At 38.8% G+C, this 20,928-nt stretch overlaps 4 protein-coding genes across 4 annotated transcripts; 3 read left to right on the top strand and 1 right to left on the bottom strand.

The window, feature by feature from the left end:
• The first annotated feature begins 685 nt into the window (after positions 1-685).
• Positions 686-7,649, top strand: LOC122004749. Its single transcript, XM_042559588.1, has 9 exons — positions 686-942; positions 1,097-1,191; positions 2,736-2,857; positions 3,039-3,129; positions 3,587-3,671; positions 4,860-5,375; positions 5,530-5,624; positions 7,094-7,215; positions 7,398-7,649. Exons 1-9 carry the CDS (start codon positions 738-740, stop codon positions 7,483-7,485), a joined length of 1,419 nt encoding a protein of 472 aa, XP_042415522.1. The 5' UTR covers positions 686-737; the 3' UTR covers positions 7,486-7,649.
• Positions 7,650-7,787: 138 nt separating this feature from the next.
• On the top strand, positions 7,788-10,496 carry LOC122007258 (uncharacterized protein DDB_G0283697). Its single transcript, XM_042563088.1, has 2 exons — positions 7,788-9,753; positions 9,854-10,496. The coding sequence occupies exons 1-2, from the start codon at positions 9,240-9,242 to the stop codon at positions 10,300-10,302; spliced, it is 963 nt and encodes a 320-aa protein (XP_042419022.1). The 5' UTR covers positions 7,788-9,239; the 3' UTR covers positions 10,303-10,496.
• Positions 10,497-11,411: 915 nt separating this feature from the next.
• Positions 11,412-16,811, top strand: LOC122007256 (uncharacterized RNA methyltransferase CT0009-like). Its single transcript, XM_042563086.1, has 11 exons — positions 11,412-11,821; positions 11,906-12,148; positions 12,220-12,381; positions 12,640-12,749; positions 13,671-13,779; positions 13,923-14,078; positions 15,324-15,439; positions 15,512-15,678; positions 15,932-16,062; positions 16,161-16,331; positions 16,478-16,811. The coding sequence occupies exons 1-10, from the start codon at positions 11,465-11,467 to the stop codon at positions 16,266-16,268; spliced, it is 1,659 nt and encodes a 552-aa protein (XP_042419020.1). The 5' UTR covers positions 11,412-11,464; the 3' UTR covers positions 16,269-16,331; positions 16,478-16,811.
• A 764-nt stretch (positions 16,812-17,575) lies between these two features.
• Positions 17,576-20,849, bottom strand: LOC122004748 (receptor-like protein EIX2). The gene has a single exon (XM_042559587.1). It carries the CDS (start codon positions 20,626-20,628, stop codon positions 17,740-17,742), a length of 2,889 nt encoding a protein of 962 aa, XP_042415521.1. The 5' UTR covers positions 20,629-20,849; the 3' UTR covers positions 17,576-17,739.
• Positions 20,850-20,928: the final 79 nt, after the last annotated feature.

Here is a 20,928-nt window from a genome sequence, read left to right as displayed (position 1 = left end):
ACATCATTATATAAGGGACCGGATCTTCTAGTCCCCTTATCCTGATCTATTTTTGATTCAGGATAAAAAGATTGATGGAAGATAATGACCTTTATCGACTAATAGATAAAGATTCATTAACTTCTATCAATATAAACATCGGACCATAAATTAAGCCAGTCTTTACAGACCAAAAATCCGCCCCCGTTACATAGACCATTTGCGCGGAGACCTGAGACGTCCTCGAGTTGCTCACATCGATTGGAACGCCCATAGAAAATATTGTGCACCCGTACCAAACTCTTTTCCATAATGCTCAATAATTTAGACTTTTTTTAAAAAAAGTCTCTCTTATCTCGCCTCAAATAATAGAGACTTTTTGAAAAAGAAAGGAAATAATACGTCACTTCACTCCGTACCCGCCACCGCTTCTGAGCAAAGGGATGAGCAATTAATCCGTCAATTCCATTAATCCGCTACCCGTTATTTTGCACCCGTACCAAACATAATGCTCAATAATTTAGACCTTTTTTTTTTAAAAAAGAAAAGTCTCTCTTATCTTGCCACAAATAATAGAGACTTTTTGAAAAAATAAATAAATAATACGTCACTCACTCCGAACCCGCCACCGCTTCTGGGGGACGAAACAGTGGAAGGGCCCATCCCTCCGGGTACGAGTTGGGGAAATCGTCAAATTGTTTTCTTTAAGAGCCGTTCCTTCTTCGTCCCCCGAGGAGAGAAATCGAGAGAAAGCGAGAATGGCTACGGAGGCGGCGGCGGCGGGGAAGCCGGTGATAGTGGTTGGCGTCGATGACAGCGAGCACAGCTTCCATGCCCTCCAGTGGACGCTTCTCCACTTCTTCTCTTCCGTCGCTCCTGGACATAGCTCGTCGTACAAGCTCGTCATTGTCAACGCCAAGCCCACGCCCTCGTCGGTCATCGGCCTCGCCGTCGCCGGCCCCGGTACCAACCTCTCCTCCTCACCGTTTCTCAATCTTTCAGTGGTTTTGCTACTTACTCTGATTGATGAAGTACTCCGATTTTTCTAGATACATACTGTTGTCGTTAGATATAGGGATTATTTGACCCGATTGGGCCTCTGGATTGTCGATCGCAGGAGCTTCTGATGCGCTGCCGTTTGTGGAGTCGGATCTGAGGAAGATCGCACTGAATGTGCTCGAGAAAGCTAAGGAGATCTGCATTGCTCATTCGGTAATTCTATGGCACTCAGATGCTAATTGCCGTTAAGAGTTTCGCAACTTTAGCGAATGTTCATGATTTGCCCTCATTGTGTATTTGCTTGGTAGTGTTTATACTCGACTTGTGCTTTCGTTTCTGGAACTGAGCTTCATTTTAGGCAATAATCTACTACTTTTCGTCGTTAGAAAATTTGTTACTGAGAAGCAATCTGTTGAATCATCTATTCCCAATACGACAATAACAATAGGACAACAAAACCAAACCCTAACTTTTTGGATTTGGCTGTATCTATTGAGTTCCTGTAAAGTAAAACAAGGAAACGCAATTTAGAATCCTAGACCTTCTATCTTTTCAATCACATACTTAATGGTATTCTTTTATGTTATACGGTGAACATAGTTCATCACTATGCGTTTTTAGGAGATAGACGAATACATAAGATGTACAGATACACCAAAAAGTAGCTGCCTCAACTTGAAACTGAAAAAAGGCACAGAGCAACTTTCTGTGCTGAAGAAACATATAAAGATAAAATGAGAACCAAACTACATGTATATTGGTAACAATCCCACCAAATTGTATTGATAAGAAGCTTGATTTGCTGTAAAAAAAAAAATTGCATTTATAATCTGAAGGCTTGTCCACATGTACATAAAATTTTACCAAGAATAAAAAAAGACCTATCTGCATCTTTCATGCAACCGCCGTTGCCAAGTTGAAATGGAGTCCACCAACTCTGCCCCTTTGCCAATAACAGAACAACATCTTTCAGTCAATATTGAGTGTAACCATGTGTAAATGTAGCTCAACATATGCTGATTCTTAGAGTGAAGATGATGTGACCAAGAGATCCAACTCCAATTATACAAAGTAGGATTAAAAGAATAAGGAAGATTAAATATATCCTTAATTAGATACTAGCCTATCTAGACAAAGCACACAGCCCAGAGAAGGAAGTGGAACACCCTTTCTCCAAAGGTTAACTGTAAATTTAATTTATCGTTGTAACTTGCCCAAATCAGCAGTAGCCAATTGCCAATGGGTACCCGTGAAATATGTCAGACTAATTATGCAAGCTCATAAGGAATTCAGTCTCAAGAAATATTGCCACCATCATTTGCAAAGGAAAGCTTAATTGACTTTCATATCCAGTACACCAAGCCCACTATAGTCTATCAAAATGTATTCACAACTATAAAGTCTTTTGTTTGATAGAGAAACCTCCATTTGTTGCTAAGACTTGTTTTTCCCTTCGTTTTATTTTATATAAATATAGGAGATTTCATTTCGAGTATCAATGGCACTTTTCGTATAATGGGTGAAGTTATACTAGCCAATATGTTCTTTTTTCTTCCCTTTTTATCATTCTTAATTCGCCAAGTCCCTCAATTTAGCCAGCCAATGTGATATAACAAGAGAGTTTCTTTCTTCATGAACTGTATATGTTTCATTCGACAAACATGTTAAAGGCCTTGTTGCATCATAATCCACAATATCAATTATGTATATGCTTTTGAATTCTGGAGTTCATCAGGAATTGCTTTCCTCAACCACAGGTGACTGATGTGGAGTACGAAATCATGGAAGGAGATGCTAGAAATGTCTTGTGCGAGGCGGTGGAGAAATACCACGCTGAGATGTTAGCTGTAGGAAGCCATGGTTACGGAGCAATTAAAAGGTACCGCAGCTTATCCTTTTCAAGCAACCCTCACATAACATGTCAAGATCATAGCAAACCATAAATGTGCTATGAGACTGATCAGAGCTTCTACTTTTTAGTTTATTCCATCAATTCACATTTCGGTTCCTTGAATAACAAGAACAAGCATCCTGATTTGTGCATCTGTATCTTCTTTCAGGGCGGTGTTGGGCAGTGTGAGTGATCACTGTGCTCACCATGCGCATTGCAGTGTGATGATCGTGAAGAAGCCGAAGTCAAAGCCAAAACACTAAGTTAGTCGATATCTCAAGCTACTGAAACACTACTTGGCTCATTTGGTGCACATAAATAACACCCAAAAGATGTGATTGGTAAAAATAAACTCTTTTTTATCGTCTTGTATCAATGTTCTCTGGATTCATGGCTTCTTGGTAGTAACTTTTTGCTTAGTTGTTGGAATGTCGATGTATCGCCTACAATGTGGCATTCTCCTCCCAAAGAATCTAGCGCACCTTCCCGACTGCAAATTGTGATCCTCAACAATATACCTAGGTCCTTGATCGAGGATACAGTCTACTGCCACATGTACCTAAATTGGTTAGGTTCGACAAAGGTTGCAGCCATGTTAATAAGATTTAAGAATAGAAAATTGTAATAAAATTTAAAATTTCTTTTTCTATTTTAGTAATCTAGGTATTTAGTTTTTAGAATATGACTAATTCTGTAGTTATTTGGTCTGATTATCAGGATAAATTGGAAAGTACATATAGTACTTTAGGTGAAATTTTAGAGTCAGAGATTTTAGGAGAAAATTCTGATGGTCGCAAATCAGGTGGAAGTCTGGACGGGTCATAGAGCAGACGTTCAGCATGAAAACTTGAAGTCTCAGACATTGAGCAAAAGTCTAAATGATCTGGAGGACCGATTCGACAAACCTAAATTCTCCTGAGAGGAGTAGATGGGGATACGTTCCCTCGATAAGGAAACAGTAGGCGTCAGTTCGGTCCAGAGTTTCAATGAAACTCAAAGTTAGAATTGGATAGTCTGAGACTGTCAAATTCATAGTAAAAATTCATACTCTGGATATTGGTTTTTACTTGGACTAATTTTATTTTGCAAAAAATAAAGTGCTGGAAAAAAACTGGTCCAAGCCCCCGGAATGCCATAGTCTATCCCTTTGACAGGTTGGAGTGTGCTGATTGGACGGGTTGACATCACAGTCCAGGCGTCTTGAAGGGATTTAGGCGTTTAGAACAACCTATATAAGCAGCATTCGGCTAAGAGACAAATACACACTTTGATTCGCGATTGCTTTCTTGCGTGTTGTTCCAAAGACGTTACGCTCCTGGAACTCCACGACGTGACTTTGACGACCGAGTGACGTTGCTCCAATGACTAAGCAACACAACTCTGACAACTGAGTGACACGACTCCAACAATTAAAAGCATAACCTTTCAAATCTCTATAAGTTGTTGGTATACTTTTAATTATAACACTTAAATTATAAATTTATTGTACTCGTTTCTGAAAAGATTTGCCGAATTGATAGTGAATTGCCCAACGAAAACAATCAACGATCGTCGCCCTTGAAATAGGAGTCGTCACAGACTTTGAACCAAATAAAAATAAACTATATTAGCTTTGTTTGTTTTTCGTTTCTATTTTAATTCCACTGCATAAATTGTGTTTTACTTGACTGTTTGAAACGAATTGACCTTATTCTCCCCTTCTAACGTAATGATCCTACGATACAAATTGTAAACTAATTTTTATAACAGGCACAAGCTACCGGTTAATTTTTATACGTTATAAAAATGATTAGACAGTTGTTACAATATATCTTGCAAGTGAGTTGAAATTTAAAATTTACATAAAATCTATCTAGTTACGGGTACAAAGCGTTTAGGATGAGTTTAAGGTAAGAGTTTCCAAAAAATCAAATAGACGCTCCTATAGTTTTATTCTAAAAATATCTTTGCATATAACGTTATTAACTGAAATCAACGGTTCAGATTTAAGGGAAGGGGAGACGGATGGTTAGATGCATGGACAGACGTATTCTATTTGTTCGCATCGATTGGAACGCCCACAGAAAATGTTGTACACTCGTAGCAAACTCTTTTCAATTATGCTCAATAATAGAGACTTTTTTGAAAAGAAGAAATCATACGTGCACTTCTTCTTTACCCGCCTCCGCTTCTGGTGGAAGAAACAGTGCCAGGGGACCATCCCTTCGGGTACGAGTTGGGGAAATCGTCAAATTGTTTTCTTTAAGAGCCGTGCCTTCTCCGTCCTCCGGCGTGAGAAATCGAGAGAAAGCGAGAATGGCTACAGGGGCGGAGGAGACGGCGGCGGCGGTGGGGAAGCCGGTGATGGTGGTGGGCGTCGACGACAGCGAGCACAGCGTCCATGCCCTCCAGTGGACGCTTCTCCACTTCTTCTCTTCCGTCGCCCCTGGGCATAGCTCGTCGTACAAGCTCGTCATAGTCAACGCCAAGCCCACGCCCACGTCCGTCATCAGCCTCGCCGGCCCTGGTACCAGCCTCTCCCCCTTACCTTTTCTCAATCTTTCAGTGGATTTGCTACTTACTCTGATTGATGAACTATTCCGATTTTCCTTGATGCATACTGTTGTCGTTAGATCAAGGGATTATTTGACCCGATTGGACCTTTGGATTGTCGATCGCAGGAGCTGCTGATGTGCTGCCGTTTGTGGAGTCGGATCTGAGGAAGATCGCACTGAATGTGCTCGAGAAAGCTAAGGAGATCTGTAGTGCTCATTCGGTAAATTCTATGGCTCTCAGATGCTAATTCCCGTTAAGAGTTTCCCAACTTTAGCTATTGTTCATGATTCGCCCTCATTGTCTATTTGCTTGGTAGTGTTTATACTCGAATTGTGCTTTCGTTTCTGGAACTGAGTTTCATTTTAGGGAAGAATCTACTACTCTTCGTCATTAGGAAACTTGTTACTGAGAAGCAATCTGTAACAAATACGGCAATAACAATAGGACAACAAAGCCAAACCCTAACTTTTTGGATTTGGCTGTATCTATTGAGTTCCTGGAAAGTAAAACAATAACAATAGAACAACAAAGTCAAACCCTAACTTTTGGATTTGGCTGTATCTATTGAGTTCCTGGAGAGTAAAACGAGGAAACCCAATGACTAATTTAGATAAGCCTAGACCTTCTATCTTTTCGATCACATACTTAATGGTATTCTTTTATGCTGATTAATAGGATGGCTTTCTTAGATTACTTCACCAAGCACTTGATTTGCTGTAAAAAACTTCATTATAATCTGAAGGCTTGTCCACATGTATATAAAATTTTACCAAAAATAAAAAAGATCTGTCTTAGTCTCTACTCACTCGCCCTTGCCAAGTTGAAATGGAATTCACCCTTTTGTCAGTAATAGAATCGACTTGAGGAGGTTTTCCATCAACATGACTCTACATCTTTCAGTCAATATTAAGTGTAACCATGTGTAAATGTAGTTCAACATATGCTGATCGTTAGAGTGAAGATGATGTGATCAAGAGATCCAACTCCAATTATACAAGGCAGGATTAAAAGAATAAGGAAGATTGAATATATCCTCAATTAGATACTAGCCTATCTTGACAAAGCACACAGCCTAGAGAAGGCAGTGGAACACCGTTTCTCCAAAGGTTAACTGTAAATTTAATTTATCGTCATAACTTGCCCAAATCAACAGTAGCCAACTGCCAATGGGTACCGGTGAAATATGCCAAACTAATTATGCAAGCTCATGAGGAATTCAGTCTCAAGAAATATGGCCACCATCATTTACAAAGGAAACCTAAATTGTCTTTCATATTCAGTACACCAAGCCCGCTATAGTCTATCAAAATGTATTCACAACTATAAAGTCTCTTGTTTGATAGAGAAACCTCCATTTGTTGCTAAGACTTGTTTTGCCCTTCGTTTCATTTTATATAAATTTAGGAGATTTCATTTCGAGTATCAATGGCTCTTTTCGCATAATGAGTGAAGTTATACTAGCCAATATGTTATTTTTTTCTTTCCTTTTAATCATTCTTAATTCGCCAAGTCATGTATCAATTTAGCTAGCCAATGCGATTTAACAACTCGAGAGTTTCTTTCTTCATGAACCTTATATGTTTCAATTCGACAAACATGTTAAAAGGTTGCATCATAATCCACAATACCAATAATATATATGCTTTTGAATTCTGGAGTTCATCAGGAATTTGTTTTCTTCAACCACAGGTGACTGATGTGGAGTACGTAATCATGGAAGGAGATGCTAGAAATGTCTTGTGTGAGGCAGTGGAGAAATACCACGCCGAGATGTTAGTCGTAGGAAGCCATGGTTATGGAGCAATTAAAAGGTACCGCGACATATCCTTTTCAAGCAACTCTCACATAACATGTCAAGATCATAGCAAACAATAAATGTGCTATAAGACTGATCAGAGCTTCTAGTTTAAAGTTTATTCCATCAATTCACATTTCGATTCCTTGAACATCAAGAACAAGCATCCTGATTTGTGCATCTGTGTTCTTCTTTCAGGGCGGTGTTGGGCAGTGTGAGTGATTACTGCGCTCACCATGCGCATTGCACTGTGATGATCGTGAAGAAGCCGAAGCCAAAACACTAAGTTTGTCGATATCTCAAGCTACTGAACACTACTTGGCTCGTTTGGTGCACATAAATAACACCTAAAAGATGTGATTGGTAAAAATAAACTCGTTTTTATCGTCTTGTATCAATGTTTTCTGGATTCATGCTTGTTAGTAGTAACTTATTGCTTAGTTGTTGGAATGTCGATGTATCGCCTAGAATGCGGCAGTCTCCTCCCCAAGGATCTAGTGCACATTTCCGACTGCAAATTGTGATCCCCAACGATATACCTAGGGCCTCGTTCGAGGATACATTCTAGTGCCTCGTGTACCTAAATTAGTTAGGTTCGACAAAGGTTGCAGCCTTGTCAACACCCCCCAAATCCTCCCTTGGTGTGTTGGAGAATTATTCTAAATTTAGTTCTATTTATGAAATTAGATACTCAAAAAACGGTTAACAACTTAAATGTTTAGAATATTTAAGAATAGAAATTTGTAATATATATATAGTAATTCACATATTGAGTTATGAGATGATTAACCTGATCACTAGGGTAAAACGGAAAATACAAATGATTATATAATGATGCGGTGATGGAGGGAGATCTATTTGGCACAGGGTCAATTGCTAGGTTGGAGGTTAAAATCAAGCAGGTCAATGCTTGGATGTCAAAGGGTCGAATGGAGGACAATAACAAGGGTTGGTCAGGTAGGCAGACCTTGACCGGCGGGAGATATGTTTGAGCAAACCATCCATTTGACTTAGGATGACACGTAAGGCAATTGATGCTTTGTACACAACAGTAAGACGTCAAGGGAGAGTGGATAACTTGTCTAAACGGGGGAGAATATGTTATTACACAGTCACCACACAGAAGAACCACCTGAGGTCGTCAGAGTGGAGGTCTCCCGGTCAAGCGGCTACCTCGCAAGGCCAAGCGGCGGGACCTGACCGCGGACGGAGCGGAGTCTCGGCTGAGCGACTACCTCGCTTGACCCAACAACATGACCACTATAGAATCTGTCGACATCCTTTTGGAAAATAGTACGCTAACACGAGGCATGGTCGACAGACGAATCATACGACGAAAGCTTCTAATGCCTTGTCAGGGATATCCTGTTAAGGTATGATGTCAGAGGTATTTTCTTGACAAGCTCTTTCGAGTAACACATTGGAGAGCATGTCAATGCCTTGAGAAGCGCACACGTCACCCATCAGAGATTTATATAAAGGGGGTCCATTACCGGTGGAAGTACGCGTTGTCTACTTTTTACGTACTATTGTTATTATTGCTCTTCTTATCTCCATATTCCGATGACTAACTTAAACATCAGGAGGTCAACATTGAGGACTCATTTCCTGAACACTAACATCATTTGATTTGTAAAGTGAAATGAAGTTCACGTCCTGTTAGTGGAACCGTCATTTTTAAATTTTTCAATTTTATATTTTTTGGACAGAATCATGTAAGTTTTTTTAAACTCCCCATGTCTTGGTGAGAGATTTGAATTTTTGTTGTCTCAGGATGTTGTTCCACCACTTATTAACGTTATAATAATTTATTTTTAGATTAGGTAAAGAGAGATAAATTATAAGGCATAGTTGACGTTTGTAAAGAAAAAAAAATTCTTTTATATCCCTAATAAAATTGTTTTTTTTTAAACAATATTTTTTAAGCCCATTAGAGGCGTGGCCCGGCCAAGATGCAGCCTAAAGCGGTGTGGGACGAGCAAAGAACAAAGTTACTAATCGCCTCTATGGAGATCAGAATCGGAGTTTGATTTGACTTCGATGGAGATCGAATCGGAAGACGGCGCTACGATCCCCATCGAGCGGGACTCGTCGACGGAGATCGGAAGACGCCCAGGTCTACTAGGGCTCCGCCGTCCCTCGCCCCCAGACTGCACCGTCTCGCGCCGCCACCTGTCGTTGCGACTCGTCGGAGGCGACTCCGAAGACGGGCCGAGGGTTCTATTCGAGGTCATCGGGCGAAATCCCGTCGTAGTTTGTGGCTGCGGCGGCAGGCCGAGGGTTTACAGGAAGTCAGAGAAGGGCGAGCTCAGAGACGGCGACCGGCTGTCTCTTTCTCTCAAAAATCTCTCCTTCTGGGTTCTGAGGAGGCGGGGAGCTGCGCCGGGAGCCGTGGACCAGAAGGTCGTCGACGCGGTGGCGAGGAGGGAGAAGAGGACTTCAGAGAGGAAGAAGAATGAAAGAAAATCAGTGATCGAAGCAATCGGAGCCGAAGAAGAAGATCTGGAACATGAGCTTGCTGCATTGGATGCCTCCCAAATCGATCCTGTCAAAGGTCAGAACCGAACTTTCCATCATAATTTCATCCCTTTTTTACTGCAATTTCGTTCGATCAACCCTCCTAGCGAATACTTTGTTCTTGCGGCCGTCTGTAGAGTTTGGGTTTTTGGTGAAAGGCCATGAGTTCGATCGTTTCCCAAGGCACAAGATCCGATCAGTGAAGGACTGGAATTGGTTCCTCGACCGCGACGATGATGATGATGAACATGAAGGAATTAGGAGGAATAGGAGTCTCGGGAAGAAGAAGAAGGGCGATGATTGTGAGGATGAGGAGTGGGCAGATGTTGAAGATGTTGTCGAAATGAGGAATGCTATTAGGCCTATGTACTCTACTAGGTCGAACAGAGCAAAGAAGCCTAAGAAACATGAACAAGAAGAAGAAGAAGAAGAAGATGATGATGATCATGATGACGATGATGAAGAAGAAACTTTAGGTGGTTTCATTGTCGATGATGGTGGTGATGATGAAGAAGATGAAGGGGAATTGGAGGAGGAAGAAGAGGAAGAAGAATTCGATGGCGAGGACGATGAAGAAGATGAATGATCCTGTAAAATTGGATGGTGAAGAAAGCAGAAGAGCTGTACCACTAGGAAAATCTTGAGTTGTTCTTGTCATCTCATTACATGTTGTGTTCGAGTTTGAATGATGTGCTTATTTTTTTTGAATTTTGTCTCAACTAATCTAACTATAACTCAAAGTTGTAAAACCTGTTTTTGTGATCCAAAAGGTTTCTTTTCAAATGATTTCGAATCTTAAATAGGATGAATATTCAAATTTAAAATGGGATGAATGTTAGAGAGAGATTTATTTAGAAAAATAATGCTATTTTATTGGATTTGTATAGGGGTGTAATCGAGCTGAGCCTGACTTTTGAATGTTTGAATTTGACTCGTTTATAATTAAGCCAAGTTCGAGTTTTATTTAACGAATATATTCATGACTCATAAATTTATTCAAACTTTTATTGAGCTTAAACGAGTTTAATAAATTTAAATATTCATTAAAATTAAATTATATATTTAGAGAAAATTATAATATTCTTATTAAAATTTATAATTTTATTTTAATAAATAAATTTAATATATTTTTCTATATATTTCATAATTAGAGTGTAAAATTTATAAATTTAATATTAAAATTATTATTTTTTATTTAAAAGTTGATTCACGAGCTAACGAGTCGAATATTGTGAAGTTTGAACTTGATTTATTTATCATAACGAGTCTCATTAAATGAGTTTTTATTGAACGAATTTCGAATAGTTCATGAACGGTTTGGTTCATTTACACCTCTAGATTTGTACCACTAATAGTGTGTATTTATTTTATTTTATTTATTCTAAAAATACCCTCTTCTAATAATATATGAAGGTTAAAGTTACCATACTTAGTAGTAATTTTAACAAATTAATAAGATTTGTTAGTAAGCAAAGCAGGTTTAATGAATGTTTAAAGTATTTTTTAAACTAATATTAGAGTAGTATTTATTGTACTTTTGATCAAAATTACTTGGTGATAATAAAAAATAAGAAGGTAAAAGATCCTTTTAAGAATAATTATAAATGATATTGCAATTAACTCTAAAAAATTTGAGCAATTCATTTACTTCGCCCTCTTAATTTTGTAAAGTCCTCCTATTCTGTCGTGGGCAGTGGCTGTTCAAAGGGAGTCCATCAAGTTTGGACTCGATTCCAATCCTTCGTGCGATGGCCGCCATCGCGGTGTTCCCTTCTTGCGGCGCCCGCCGCCTCAATGCTCGCCCTTGGCTCCGCGCCGTCCGCGCCGCCTCCGGCTCCTCTGCCTCCCGTTCCCCCTCTCCTCTTCCTCCGCCCTCCGGGATCGATGCCATCGTAGATGCGCCAAGTTCTGGCGCCGCTCCCCCTTCTCGCTCCTTCTTCCCGAAGCGAGGCCAGACCCTGGAGCTCGTCTGCGAGTCCCTCGCTTTCAAGGCCAAGGGAATCTGCAAGGTCGCTGATTCCGGATTCGTCTTAATGTGCGACCGCGCCCTCCCGGGCGAGCGCTTCCTCGGCCGCGTCTCCCGCAAGAAGGACAGCTATGCCGAGGTCGTAAAATCCCCCCATTCCCAGTCACTATTTCTATCCTATTAATACATCAATTCTCGATTAGTATGGTAGTCTCGGTTGTAGGTGACGAAGCTGAAAACGATTACTCCTCATTGGGACGCCGTGGAACCTCCCTGTCAGTATGCTTCGTACTGCGGAGGGTGTAAGACTCAGAATCTTTCGTACGAGGCTCAGATTCGAGCCAAGGAGCAACAAGTTCGGGATTTGATCGTTCACGTCGGCAGATTCTCAGACAAAGATGCTGGCTTTTCTAAGGTTATGAAGTCTATAGTGCCCTGCGATCTGCTGTTCCACTACCGTAACAAGGTCTGCGTCTTCTTTAGTGAAAGGCAATTTTTTGCCCTACTCGCTGTAGTAAAGTTGCAATCTTTACGTAGATGGAATTCTCATTTGGTCATGAAAGATGGATGCCGCCAGATGTATTGACTTCGGAGGATAAGATGGAGAGTGGTTATGCTTTGGGTTTGCATGCTCCAGGGTTCTTTTATAAGGTCCTTCATGTTGAGAAATGCTTATTACAGTCTGAAGTAGCTAACAAGGTAACACTTTATTTTCTTTTGGTGGATGGAAGTTTGATTTGTTGAAATGTATTTTTGCATCACGTGCACGAAATTTGATTTGTTTTTATTTTAGCATTAATTTTACTTTGGTTGAAATGTATTTGATTTGCTCATTTTGATTCATTCATTGATTTGTAGAATTTGGTCTTCATTAGGTTGATTCAGCAAATTTGTGTTCTCTGCTACTCATCAGTGGATATGGAATGTATTTCAGTTGATTGTTTCCTAATTTTATAGGTTCTTGCAGTTTTTCAAGATAGTTGGATGGACCCCGAGCTGGGCCTCTTGCCATATAATGTCCTTAATCATAGTGGATTTCTTAAGCATCTAATGCTAAGAACTGGAAGGTAAGCCATCTTCTCTGAGATCTATATGTAGATGAGAATATGCAGATGGATTAAATTTCCATATATTGCCACAATCGTTTTGGTTTACCTCCTATCATGCCTTTGCTTATCCGGTAATCAGTAGACTTGTTACTATTTTAATGTTTAGAAGTTTCTTCTTAAATGCATCCAAAGATATCATCCAATATCAGAACATGTTCTTTATGCTCTTAAAATTACATTTTTAGGTTGTTTCTTAATAATTTTTAGTAGTCCATGCTACGAAATTTTTATTTGATTCAACCCGATAGTCTCTTTTTGAATAAAAAGGGATCTCAAGTAATCAACTGGAAGGGATGCTGCAGAACAAAATTTGTATTTGTCTACCATAAGAGTGACTGGTCCAATTAGAATAGATGTTTAGAGTTATCGAGGAATTCAACAATCTATCTATATTTTTTAACATGTGTAACAATCCTCATATCATATTATTTTGACAATATTTTGCATTCAATAATAGTTTTTGAAATATTAAGGTTGTTAAATGTATTTATTCAAGTTACTTCGTTTTTTCAAACAAAAATATTATGGGAACCATAGTTGAACTATAATGTCCATCACCTATCACTAAATCTATAAAATTACATATGTGATGTTTGATCTTATTCATATATATTGTGTTGGACTCTAAGTGAATCTATTTAGTTAGCTGATAACTATAAAGTGCATACTTCACTTGACCCGGTAACATTCTAGACTCCCCACTTCCTTCTTGTCCCTTAAAGCATTCCATATCTTGCGTTCTAATCTGTTCTGGTTAACATCTGCATTACTAATTTCAGTAGTATTTTTTTTTTCATGTTTTTTCTTCTGTTTAGAGCTTTCTTCTGGCCATGCTAAAGAATTTCCATTTCCTGTAATTGGATTTATATACTGTCTCAGAGATGTCAAGACTGGCACACCAGAGGTCATGGTCAACTTTGTCACGTCTTCCTACATGCCTAGCCTGTTGATGCCTCTCGTTGACAAAATCATTGCATTTCCTGAAGTGGTTTGTACAAAATTGCATTTCATTACTTAATAAAGCCGTATGGTTGTACAAAACTACATCAACACCTCAATATATATATATATATATATATATATATATATATTTCAATTGTGTGAATAACTTGCCTTTGTGGTTGATCATAGGTCAGTGTTGTGAATAATGTAAACAGATCAGTTGGGAATACATCCGTAGGGGAAGAAGAATATACTTTGTATGGAAAATCCTCTATTACAGAGATGTTAAGAGGACTTGTATTTCAGATATCAGCCAATTCCTTCTTCCAGACCAATTCTCACCAGGTAAGCGATAATACTTGCACTGCTTGTTTTTCCTCCTGCTTTACATTGTTTTAAATTTTGATATTGCCAAAAGCTGTGATATATCACTTCCATATTGCATTCCTCTTTCTTCTGGAACAACTTTCTTCAAGTTCATGGAGAATGTTTCAATGATTACATAATTGAATGTGCAAACATCAGACATATTGCAGTAATGGTTTGATAGGAAGGTTTGAATTTCAATCTTTGACTGAATAGCATGGTCTTGATACCATGCTGAAGTGCCAACGGTTGATGCCAATGGCCAAGGGAGGAGAGAATTAAATAAGAAGAACAAGAAGAAGATTAGAAAACTATATAGTGGGGGAGGGGGGCTTGCAAGGTTTGAGGTACCATTTCATACTAGAGTTTTGTTCTCGATGTGACATGGTACTGCTTTGACAATGTATTGCGTTAATAATTGTAGCACTTTTGGTAGCATCAAATCATTGCCAACATAAATTTAGATGTGTTTTATTCTTTTAACACCCTTAAGTTTATTTATTTTTAAAAATAAGAATAATAATTATTATGTGGTAAAGCAAGCTAGATAAATTAAATAAGTTTTACTTATTTAATTATCTTTCACTTAGATTTTCAATTTTTAATAAAAAGAAATCAATTATGAATTGAGTTCAAAAATGATTTTATTTTCTATTTAAATGTGTGATTCATATAAATGTTAATCTTATAATTTTATTCCACTTAACATTTTTATTGATAAAAAAAAAACTCTAATTATTAGATAATCAATTTAACTAGAATTTTAGAGAAATGAGCTACAAAGATATAACAAAAATATGACATTACTTGAATTCATTTTGGCCGGGGTCATAGTATGCCAAGCCATAACGACTGATATCACAACACAATGTTTATTGACATAATCAGTACAGATGACACAGGATATTTTATCAGACTCAATTAGTACTGATTTCAGAATATTACTGTAACAATACATTTCAGCCGTGCCATTTGGCTTGGTGTGAGATTTCAAATCATGGTTGATAGTGATTTGGTGTTTTGGCTGGTATGTTTACATGCTTTGCTAATGACACATTAACTAATCCATGTTGTTCAAAATATTTGGTTACATTTTGAAAGACAATATTAGCGGCAGAACTTCTGCAGTTTTGCCTACTAAATGAAAGTGATGCTTAGGCTCATAGAATAAGCAAAGCATTTCCCTTAAAACAAGCAAAGTATAATTTCACTAGCTGTTTTCAGGCAGAGGTGCTGTACAAGCTTGTTGAAGACTGTGCTAGACTTAGAGGAGATGGTTCAGAGATTGTACTCGATCTATTTTGCGGTACAGGAAGTATTGGTTTGAGCCTTGCAAAAAGGTACTCTCTGATAGTTGAGTTACATGCTCGCTTTTAGTAGGAATCTAAAAAGAAAGTCTTGTTTGTTTTAAGGGTTAAGCATGTTTATGGATTTGAAGTCGTGGCTGAAGCTGTTTCTGATGCTCTCCAAAATGCCAAGTTAAATGGCATCGAAAATGCAACATATGTCCAAGGAGATCTTAATAAAATCAGCGATAGTTTTGGGAAGGATTTTCCAAAACCTGACATTGTAATTACAGGTATTGCTCTTGTTTATAGCTGCTTCCTTACTTTTTGGGTGAATTTTTTTTAGCTTGTCTTGTCATGAAAAATTCATTCCTTGATTATATTTATAAATGGTTCCTGAAATTTTGATGGATTTAACGACTACAACTTAAATACTCCAGTCTTTTTTTTTTTAAAAAAAAACAGTAGCTGATAGAGTCACGATATGAAATCATTGAATCTCACATGTGTTCTTGAATTTCAAGGTTCTGTTTTACAATTCTGCAGATCCAAACCGGCCAGGCATGCATATGAAGTTGATCAAATATCTTCTTAAACTAAAGGCACCACGCATTGTCTACGTCTCATGCAATCCAGCCACACTAGCTCGTGATCTTGATTACCTCTGTCATGGTGTTGTATGTATCCTTGAACCCGCTCTTTTGGTTTTAATGGTTTTTCATGAAAATACACATGCAGGGCATTATGAAGTTAAATTTTTATCAATTTTGCACAGACCGAGCAAGGAATAAGCGGATGCTACAGTTTGAAAAGTGTTCAGCCAGTTGATATGTTCCCTCATACTCCCCATATAGAATGTGTCTGCTTGCTGGAGCTTAGTTGATTGTTAGCTTTATGTCTCGTATGCCTACCGTGGGAATCAATGAAATGTTCGCTTCTCACAGCCGTACGTACTTGCCTATGATGATTATATTCCAATTTTACAGTGTTATGTGCCAAGCCTTTTGCAATATACGCATATAATTTTGCTCTTGTTTAATGTAGTTATTTTTTAACATCAATGACATATTATACTCTTTTTTCCTCAAACAGGTTGCTACGTTGCTAAAAATTACCGATCATGATTTTGTAAACAAGATGAGCTGCGAAAAATAATGTGAGCTTAAAAAGATGCACATTGAGATATTAAAATACAACCATGGAGGACAACTGCTTCAATTGAACAAACAATCAAAGGAGGTTATTTCATTATGCATGTGAAAGACAACTTTTCTTCAAACTCACATTGTCAATTTTGTAATTTCCATAAATCTGTTTTTTTTCCCTTTCACCTTACTGGTAAAATTAACTTGTATTTCCTAATGGCTTCGAGTTTGTTATCACTATTTCTTATAATCTTCAGTGTTTTAGTGAATTTTAGCATCTACCTTTCCTGTGTCATGTGGATTTGATTCTTTGTTCTTGGCATTGACAAGAACAAAAGAAGTTATGAAGTTGGAGAAATATACTTGGACTTAAACTGTTACAAATAAAAGGGTCTGGCATTCTCATTTAAGCCTACATCATTTGAGGGAGATGTCATTAGTACGGAGCAGGTAGTGAAGGATTCAGAGGCTGGGCGGGGGGCAGGGGGCACATTGCAGCTGGAGTGGAAGTTCTCATAGGTGTTAACAGAGTGCTTGGCAGCTAGGATGTCTATAAAGGTACGACTTCAACTATTTGTTATTTGCGATCCCCTTTCATTATAAATCTTGCTGCCAGCGAAGCCATAAAATTGTGTCTCCCCGCTTGAGGATTTGCTTATAGGTTTCAAACAGTATGTTTTAAGTTCTATAGATAAAACATGAGTTATAACATGCTTGATGTTGAGGAAACACTTCTCATCTTCAATGAATTTTGGAGTCAGTAAGATTTGTATTGAGAACTTTAGAGCAGGTTTTATAAAGTGTCTCCTTGTTAATCTTTTTGCAAGTAGTCTTGAAACTTTGTTGTATCTGAAAAATTGAAAATCTTATTTGTAAAAACTTTATTGTAAACAACTGTAAAATCAAAATTAGGTGAAAAGTTTCAATCTTGATAGAATATGGTTTTTTTCCCTCTGAATTTAGAGTTATCTGCGGTAGGCTCACATAGAGTTTGTATCATTTAAGCGAAAACTTTTGTAGTTTTTATTTCAAATATGCCATAAACTTGAAATTTATGCTGTAGTTCCTATTGACAGTACCAGAAAACATGCTGAAAAATAGAATTTAAGTCTAGATAAACATTATGTTTAGGTTTTTCGATCTTTATGTCATACCTAATACATGGTTTTTGTTCAAAGCAAAAACAGATGACACCTGAAATGATGAACGCTACATACCACCTCTGTATCGATGGTTCCTTCTACTATCAGCATGCTTCCTACTTAGCCTAGCCATGAATATGGCTGATGCAACATACAGTTGGTTAAACAAGTTGTCCAACACGAGGAAGTATGATCTTCTCCAACTGCTATTCAACAACAGGGCGATAAACAAACCCCAAAGTCCAGTGATGAATCCCAATGACATGCTAAGATATAGCCATTTCCTCTCAGCATTGTCTTCATGCCGCAAATCCTCCCGAGGAACTGGTTCGCTGCTGGAGCAACTATTTGTAAGTGGAGGCCCGCAAAGATTGGCATTGCCAATGTAGATGGAGGGATCATTTAGTGTTTGGAGCTGATTTCCCAAGGGAATTCTTCCTGACAGATTATTGTAAGACAAGTTCAAGTGGCTCAGGAAAGTCACTGTTGATATGCCTCGAGGAATGCTGCCCGAAAGTTCATTGAATGAAAGATCTAGAGACTCTAACTCTGGAATTCTGCTGACCATCTCAGGAATCTTTCCTGACAGAAGATTTCTCGACAAATTCAAATTCTTCAGTGCCACAAGCTGACCAATCTCTTGGGGGATTTGCCCAGTTAGATAGTTGTCTGAAAGGTCTATAATCTTCAGAAAAGACAGTATCTTTGTATACTCTTCGTCTTGTCCTTTCATCATGACATGCAACCTCTCATTGTAATAGTAGTCGCCGTAGAGCCCGAATGTCCAATATTGAAAATTCGGTAATTTTGTTGGCGAGCGTGAAGCCATTGCACTGAAATTGCCAAAACTTTGAGGAATTGATCCAGATAGATTGTTACCGGCAAGATCCAAGACTTGAAGGCCATGAAGCCATGCGAGTTGGGGAGGAATATCACTGAAGAACATGTTTGACCTCAGCTGCAGAACTACCAGGTTTAGTAGACTCTCTCCGATCCATGTTGGTATTATCCCGGAGAACTTGTTCTGGCCAAGATCGAGAAAGGTCAGTCTGGTGCACTGTTGCATTGATGAAGGAAGTTCTCCGCCAAAGCTGTTGTTGTCCAGGTTCAGTGATACAAGTCTAGAAAGATTAGCAACCGAGCCAGGAATTTCTCCAGAAAGGTTGTTATCAGACAAATCGATCAAACTTAACTGTGAGTACTCCATCCAACAGTTAGGAAGTTCACCTGTTAGATAGTTGTTTGACATATCCAGGAGACTTAAAGATTGCAGCTGACATACAGAGGGGGGAATGCTTCCATTTATTTGATTTTGCGAGATCAACAAGGCATACAAATTTGGAGTCATGAAGTTTGAAGGTAAAGGTCCTGAAAATGAATTTTTTGAGACATCTAATGTGGTAAGGCTATTCGGCAGTGATGGAATCGATCCCTCAAGTTGATTTGAACTCAACTCGAACACGGATAGCTGTGCCATAAACTCCATGTTTGATGGCAGCACGCCGGAAAGTTGATTGTTTGACATGTCTAGAACAGAGAGTCTAGAAGAAGTTATGTTCCAAAACCAATCAGGCACTCTGTCTGCAATGCTCGTGTTGGATAAATCAAGGGTCATTATATGTGTTTGCCATCTAAGCCAAGGAGGGAAACGGGGACCCAGACGACAATCACGAAACCCGATAATTTGGAGTTGGAAAGGAGGAATCCAGCTTTGATTTAACAACACAGTTAGGGGATTCAGCGACAAGATTAGCAAGGACAGCTTTGTTAAATTATGGAAGTGAACTTCGGTGATGACACCCGCAAACGAGTTATATGAAAGATCCAGGTAAGTTAGTTCGCTAAGCTTTCCTAGTCCTGTAGGTATAGGACCATCAAGTTGGTTCTTACCTAGATCTAAAAATGTTAGGCTGGTCATATGCTTGAGCCAGTTGGACAGGTTTCCATAAAACTTGTTATCCCCTAGACTCAGTTCTTTTATGTCGTTCCATATGCAATGAGGCAATGGATCGGTTATATTGCCGGTAAAATTGTTCTGTGACAAATCTAGACAAGTCAATCTGCAAAGGTTTCGAATCGATCCTGGAATGTTACCTTCCAGATTATTTTGACCTAATCTGAGGACATTAAGAGAAGTCAAGTTCCCAAGTGCATAGGGTAGAGGACCATGAAACATGGAAGCTCCGAGATCCAGATAAGTGAGACTGTTGAGCTTCCAGAGCCAGTTGGGTAAGGTCGAGTTGAAACTGTTGTCTAGAAGATTGAGGGTGGTGAGACTCGTGAAGTTTACGATGGAAAATGAAGTCGGAATACTTGAAAGACTACATGAACTCAGATGTAGGACAGACAAGGAAGGAGACATCATATTCACAACATCTAACCAATCTGAGGCTGCAGTGAGGTTTACAGTACTAAAGTCTAAGTACTTCAAAAACGGCAGTCGAGTAAGCCACCAAAGATTGCCAGAAACTAAGGAAAATGTATTACTGAGATCAAGATAACGAAGTCTTGAGAGGTTTCCTAGATTGGGAGGTACCTCTCCAGCAAAACCAGCCAAGGAAAGGTTAAGATATTTCAGTTTCTTGAGCGAACCTATGAAGGTTGGTATCCGAATTCCGCCGAAATCATTGATGCTGAGGTCTAGATATGCCAATTCACTTAAAGATACAAGAGATGGACGCAGCTCACCGCTCAAGCTGCACGTGTAGTAGTTTGGATCCATGTAGTAGTCGCAGGGATTTCGGAGTTTGAGCTTGAGGACGCCGCTTGTCCCGTTGTTGCATTCGACGCCTTTCCACCTGCAGCAATCTTTGCCTTTCCAGGAAGACAACCGATCGCTGGGATCATTGAGGCCAGCTTTGAAGTTCAGTAGTGCTTGCCTCTCCGATCCAAGGCATGCGTCCAGATTTCTTGCAGTCAAAAGCCAAAGGATCAAGTGGAGCAAGATTGTCGGCATTTTGAGTACCAGAACCAGAGTTGGGTTCCTCTTACAATGAGGTGAGTTTATAGAACTTTCATTCTTGATGCAAATTGCAAGTTTAACATTTTATGAATCACTCAGGGTTTCTTTTACTTAGTCTTCGATAAGATAAAACAACAGTATGATTCAAACCGAGAGTGACTTCCTGATAAAAAAAAAATGCTGATTAGGTGAATGAAAATGACAAATTGTTGGCATGCAATTCTCCCAGTTCCTTGATGAAACTCCATCAGAAGTAAAATAATGTAAGTGATGATGTAGCCATAGGAGAGCAAT

The sequence above is a fragment of the Zingiber officinale genome, chromosome 7B (genome assembly GCF_018446385.1).
Source record: "Zingiber officinale cultivar Zhangliang chromosome 7B, Zo_v1.1, whole genome shotgun sequence".
NCBI classification, from domain to species: Eukaryota; Viridiplantae; Streptophyta; class Magnoliopsida; order Zingiberales; family Zingiberaceae; genus Zingiber; species Zingiber officinale.
Note: the sequence above shows the minus strand (reverse complement) of the source record. Positions and strands in the feature narration are given on the sequence as shown.